Below are 6,196 nucleotides of genomic sequence, written 5' to 3' on the forward strand. Positions count from 1 at the left end.
ACTGACTTTCTGCATGGCATTTGCTAGATGTTGCTAAACCTCTCACCCTTCCTGAAGGACTCTCATTCTAGTCCTAATGTTTTGGGTGTATCTGGATGTTTTTTATTTGCAAAAACCCACTCTGCAGAGAATGCCTTTCAATTTTACCTTCATCAAGATGCATGATGCCTTTCACTGCAACAGTTTCTGAGTTAAAGAAAAATTCACATGCTACGAGCAGTTTGCAGCAATTTGTTGGTTTTCCTTTCATTTCTCTAGAAACATAGGACACGAAGGAACAGAGTAGCAGGAAGGAATCACAGATGGGAAGGAAAACTGTCATCAGAGAAGATGAGAAAAATTCATGGTCTATACTGCATTCATCTGTAAAAAGAAAAAAATGTGGTTAAGTTTATCATTCTGATCTTGTGAAATGCAGACTCATATATTAAACATTACTTGTCCATTCTAGAACGAAGCAGTAGGAAGACACTTCCAATGATAAATAACTACCATGGAATTAGAGGGCCTTTGGCACATACTGTCCATTATCCTGGCCTAGTCAAGACCTTTTATATCACCTAAGCTGATGGATTATGACTCTGCAGCCTGCTGGCTTAATTTTGTGAATCCATCCAGACTGCATAAAGCTTTTTGCTGTTATGCAAGTCTGGGGACAGAGCAACGTGGCAAATCTCATGAAAAACAAGGGGGAGGCCATGCTGAGCTGTGTGCCAGATGGGGAGACGGCAGAGAGGGAAGTGACCAATTTCCCTTAAAGGCCCCTCAGTAGGTCAAATAAATAAATGTGTTTCAGATACAGGCTAGAGAAGCAGGATTACTCAGAATCCCTCCACTTCCCCCAGCAGTGCCTTCTGTTCAAACGCCCTCATCAGGGCAGCTTTTAATCAGTAAATGGTTCAAGCCAAAGAATACCCACCCCTGCCGCTGACTTCCTATGTGACCTCCACACTAGCCACTCCCCTTAGAGCAGATGTTCTCAGTGAGGGACGATTCTGTGCCCCAGCAAAAACTGAGATCATATGTGACTGTCGTGACTGCGTGTGGAGGTGTGTAAGTTACTGGCATCTATATGGGAGAGGCCAAGGATGGTGCTAAACTTCCTACTGTGCACAGGATGGTCCCCCACAACCAAGAATTCTCCACCCCAAATACCAGTAGCACCAAGGTCAAGACACATGGCACAAGACTGGAAATCCTGATGGGAAAAAGTTATTTTAATCCCAAGTGCTCAGAAGAAAAATTATTTTGGATTGAAAAGCACAGGGCAGGTTTTGCCCCTATGTTTCAACCTGGCTTAGAGTTCCATTGTGTAGTTAAGATGGACTTTGGGGTGAAGAGAGGAAGGAAGAGAGAGACAGAGGAAGAAAGAAAGCCTGGACTCAAACCCTGTCACTGCATGAGCATGGCATGTGACTTGAGGTTTCTAAATTTCAAGGTCTTCATCTGTTACAAAGAAGCTAAACAGTATCTAGCAGATAGGCTTGCCAAAAAATTAAATCAGATGGCATATGTAAAACATCCAGTATAGTAGATGGAAAATTGTAGATAATTAATAAACATTCCTATTATTATTAGCTTTGGCCAAAGGCCTCTAAGAATAGACTGGTTTTATCACAGACCCAGAGGAAAATGTTGACTATACAGGAACTCCAGACTAAACAAACAGCCCAGCTGTGCTGCAGAGAACACCAGTGCTCTGGCTCTCCTGGACAATTTCCTCAGGAGCCTGTGATCTTCTAGCTCCTGAGGCTGCATCAAGCATTGGCTCCCAAGTGCCTCCCTCACCGAGAGCTGCAGCTTCCAGACTTGGCACAAAGCTCTGAGGCAGCATCTTCTATTTTAGGGAAACGCCCTAATTCCAAGACTGGATGCAGAGTGGAGTCATGGCCAAGGCTGAGTATGACCCAATTTAGAGGCTAACTTGACTTTTATTTTGTCTAACCAGTGCTGTGCCTATATTATAGCCTCTTTTAGCACATTTAAGTCTTCTTGGGTTTACCTGGAGATGTGCAAGTGAGTCTGTGTGTGCATATGTGTGTGTATGAAATATATTTATTTTATTCTACAGATGAAATGAATGAAATCATTTGAAATGGAATGGCTGTGGGAGCACCAATGACTGCAAAATGATATTCTTTTTTTTTTTGAGACAGAGTCTGACTCTGTCGCCCTGGGTTGAGTGCCATGGCATCATAGCTCACAGCAACCTCTAACTCTCGGACTCAAGCAATCCTCTTGCCTCAGCCTCCCAAGTAGCTGGGACCACAGGCACCTGCCCCAATGCCCTGCTTTTTACAGACAGGGTCTCACTCTTGCTCAGCCTGGTTTCAAACTTGTGAACTCAGGTAATCCACCCGCCTCAGCCTCCCTGAGTGCTAGGATTATAGACGTGAGCCACTGTGCCTGGCTTTGCAAAACCATGTTCTGACATTTATTTATTTAAATTGTCCTCACAGTGTCATTCCGCAAGCACACAGAAAGCAGTCCTACTGCTGACACAGATGTAGAGGGAACTAACTCATCTATTTTCTGAAGGTTACAGGAAATAATGGTGATGACAAAGATGGAGCGCTGACTGCCAAATCCCAAACAAAGACAGGCCTCTCACCCAAAGGTCTGTATTTTGTCTTAACACACAGAATAAAACACACTCAATCCTGTGCAAACAGGTTCTTTAGGGTGCATGTTTTGAATGAAGCAAGAATTAGCTTTTTGTGGGAGGCAGTGCAGGGTACTGGCAAAAGCAGGCACTCTAGAGACTCCCTCGGAGTCCTTAAATATTATCCCCTTATCATTTACCATTCACTAATGTTCACATCAAAGTCAAACTACATTAAGGGGACAGCACAGGGGACAGTGGTTTCCACATCCATCAGAATGGGAATAACAAATAACAATAAAGACCTAACTCAGAAGGTTGTCGTGGGGACTGACAAGTTAGTACCTGTGAAGTGTTTAATCAACAGAACACATTAGTGGTAGTGATGATGATGATACTGTAACTTGCTGAGGAACAACAGAGGAGGTTTAAAAGATCACCCCATTGGGGAGGGGGCTCCATCAATATAACTTACATTTTCTGAATAGGACTTATTTATGACATTTTTAGGTCAGGCATATAAGCACTTTACAGAAGTTTTGGGAAATATATTTTAACAGGATGTTCCCTGACACGCACAAAAGGTTCATTTTAAAATTGCCAACAGGAATGGGATTATTCTGCTACCATACTAGCTAAACATTTTCTTTTTTTTTTTTTTTTGAGACAGAGTCTCAGTCACACTGGGTAGAGTGCTATGGTGTCTTAGCTCATAGCAACTTCAAACTCCTGGGCTCAAGCAATTCTCTTGCCTCAGTCTCCTGAGTAGCTTGGGACTACAGGCACCAACAACACCTGGCTATTTTTAGAGAAGGGATCTTGCTCTTACTTGGGTTGGTCTGAAACTCCTGAGCTCAGGTGATCCACCTGGCTCAGCTTCCCAGACTGCTAGAATTACAAGTGTTAGCCACCACACCCGGCCAAATGCTAAACAATTTTCTAATGACGTTTTTTGGGGCAGTTTTTGGCCAGGGCAGGGTTTGAACCCACCCCCTTCGGTATATGGGGACAGCGCCCTACTCCTTGAGCCATAGGTGCCGCCCTCTTAAAAGGCCTGTTGACTTTTTTCATCCTCACACATCAGGAAGGTATAAGAAAAGTGTAATCTCTGAAGATTTTAGCCTGTGCTGGTAACGGTGAGAATGGACAGAGAAGGTAAGCATGAGAAACCTTAATTCAGGCAGAATTACATGTCATAATGTCATAATAGCTGCATTCCTTGAGTGTTTGAAGAGTGACACCCACTCCCTTCTCTCTCAGCCATCCCCTCCCTGCCTTCCTTTCTCATTATTTTGCCAGGCACCATGTACACAGTGATGAAGAATGGCCAGTAATGCCTCAGAGAGCGTATTTTTTAAAGCATTAAACAAATTTTTTAAAATTAACTGGAATAAAGCCATGTGGAAAAGAGCTGGAAATTAAACAGCATCAGCAAAAATCCAGCCAACCATGCAAAATCTTTATGAGGAAGGAGTTCAGGTTGAAAGACAAACAATACTATTTGACATCCTGAAAAACATTCTCCCAAAGGCAGATTCTCCCCTTCTGTGGACAATCATGTTCCTATTTCTATCATGAAACTCATTAACTTTTTCAATTCTTGAACCTTTAACTCTTGGCAAGCCCTTCATAGCCCCAGAAGCTAACAGGACAAATTAGCTCTCAAATAAAGGCATGAGGAATTATTTCACTGCTGCTAGCTAAGTATAATTCTCTATAATTACTGTAACTACCAAGCATTAGTTCCCTCCCTTACTAAAAATAGCACTCCCTCATCTAGACACAGTAATGAAACAGGTCAAAGGAAAATATTTCCTTATCAGAGAAATCTTAGCTCCTTAATAGATGAAATTTCTGTAAGAACAACTTCAAAGGACAGAAGGGAAAAACTTTAAATATTTGAAATGTCACACTTATTTTTTGGAAGGTGCTGACTGCCAGGAATAAAAAATTCCACTGACGATGTACGTTGTTTAAATACAGCAGGCTCCAACTTGTCTGGGTTCATCTAAAAAATGCCCTTTCTCTGGCTCTGCCAGAGGCATCGTTCCTGCGGACTGGCCCAGGATGGATGTGTCCCTTCACCTCAGAGGGCTCCCACTTACCGAGAGCCAAGGACAGCCCTGCCACGGTACTCACCATACTGTCAAACCCTACAGCGCCCACTATCCGAGACACCTCATCAGACACCTCGTCAAACTCCTCAGGAGACATCGGGAGCAGGTTGTCTGTACTTTGAAGTCTAGAGGGGTGACTACAATGGGAAGAAAGGAAAAGGAAAGGTTAACATCTAAATTACGAAAGCTGTCATACAAACTTGCACATTTTATCTTCTGTGATTCAACCGTGTCACTTTATATTTTTATTTCCGGTAAAAGCATACACTTCACAAAACACACTGAAAAAGTACAAATCATGAGAGGTTTAGGTCCCCAGCCCAGCCCCTCGAGGAACACATGGGAATCCAGAGGTGTGAGCGAGCGATAGCCAGCCTGAAACCTGCCGCTTCTGCCTGGTGAAGCCTAGTGTGAGCGTGTGCAGGGTGGCCAGAAGACCAGGCCTTGGGGCTTACCCTGGACAGAAAGCACCAGAGGAATGTCTGGGGAGTCCCTCATCCCTACCTTGAGGTTTGTATGCAGATAAGGCTGCTCCACAGAGTGTTTTTACATGAAGGCTACATCCATTCACCCCAAGACAGTGCTGCGGGCCAAATAACTGACAAAGACTTTTCCAAATTTTTTTCTACCTTTTATAAAATGAAACAACAAAATAAAAGCAAGTGGAGACAATAGATCTCAATCATTACTTTGGCCTTCTGGAGACTGAAAAGAATTACTTTCCCACTCTGATCAAGTTTTGTTCCGTTTATTTATACTTTTTCAAAGTTTAGGAAGAACTTATATACCTTAAATACATCTTTGTTTTTTGAGTTTTTTTTTTTTTTAAGGCAGTAAAATGCTAACAGGCAATAATGGCAAGGATCTCTAATTGGGATCTTTCCAACAATTCCAACCATCACGGTGACAGTAATTACAAAGGAAAAGCAAACCGCAAGCATCTTCAACAGGCCCCAGCCAGGATCAAGACTGGCTTGAGGTTTTTAAATATGTCTCTCTTCCGTGTTCACTTACACTTCAGACACAGAAATCAACTCAGTCTTGATGTATCCAGTTCCTTTAGGGCCATCAAGTTCCATGGGTTCTGGTGCTAGAAGAAAGCACATCAGGTACACTTTCCATTAGGAGAAATTACACAAGAATAGAAAAATCAACTTCTGAGGGGGGAAATAAAAGTCTGCTGTGTTTCTTGACAGCTTATTAGCATCCTGACCCTGCATAGGTAAGTAACCTGAAATTCTGGTGGGAATGCAGAAACTACTATAAGGAGAGGAGTTTTCAGCAGAAGTCTAGCTGGGAATTTTGTCTTTCCAAGGCTTGAAATCCTGTAAGCTGGTACCTTATAGACTGGGTGTGGTGGCTCACACCTGTAATCCTAGAACTCTGATAGGCCCAGGCCTACCCGAGCTCACCAGTTTAAGAGCAGCCTGAGCCAGAGTGAGACCTCGTCTCTAAAAATAGCCAAGTGTTGTGGTGG

General features: G+C 43.0%; 1 protein-coding gene across 4 annotated transcripts in view; it reads right to left on the reverse strand.

Moving 5' to 3' along the window:
- Window positions 1-6,196, reverse strand: part of STAT1 (signal transducer and activator of transcription 1) — a 49,858-nt gene that overhangs the window by 7,408 nt on the left and 36,254 nt on the right. For 3 of the 4 annotated variants that reach the window (XM_003801825.3, XM_023508089.1, XM_023508090.1), the window contains 3 exons: window positions 5,734-5,809; window positions 4,742-4,856; window positions 1-363 (listed from right to left, as the gene is read on the reverse strand). In XM_003801825.3, the coding sequence (XP_003801873.1) occupies window positions 349-363; window positions 4,742-4,856; window positions 5,734-5,809 (206 nt within the window). In that variant the 3' untranslated portion in view covers window positions 1-348. The remainder of the gene's footprint in view (window positions 364-4,741; window positions 4,857-5,733; window positions 5,810-6,196) is intronic. The other variant, XR_002771081.1, reaches the window with a different exon arrangement.

The sequence above is a fragment of the Otolemur garnettii genome, unplaced genomic scaffold, assembly GCF_000181295.1.
Source record: "Otolemur garnettii isolate 467f Iridium unplaced genomic scaffold, OtoGar3 scaffold00222, whole genome shotgun sequence".
NCBI classification, from domain to species: domain Eukaryota; kingdom Metazoa; phylum Chordata; class Mammalia; order Primates; family Galagidae; genus Otolemur; species Otolemur garnettii.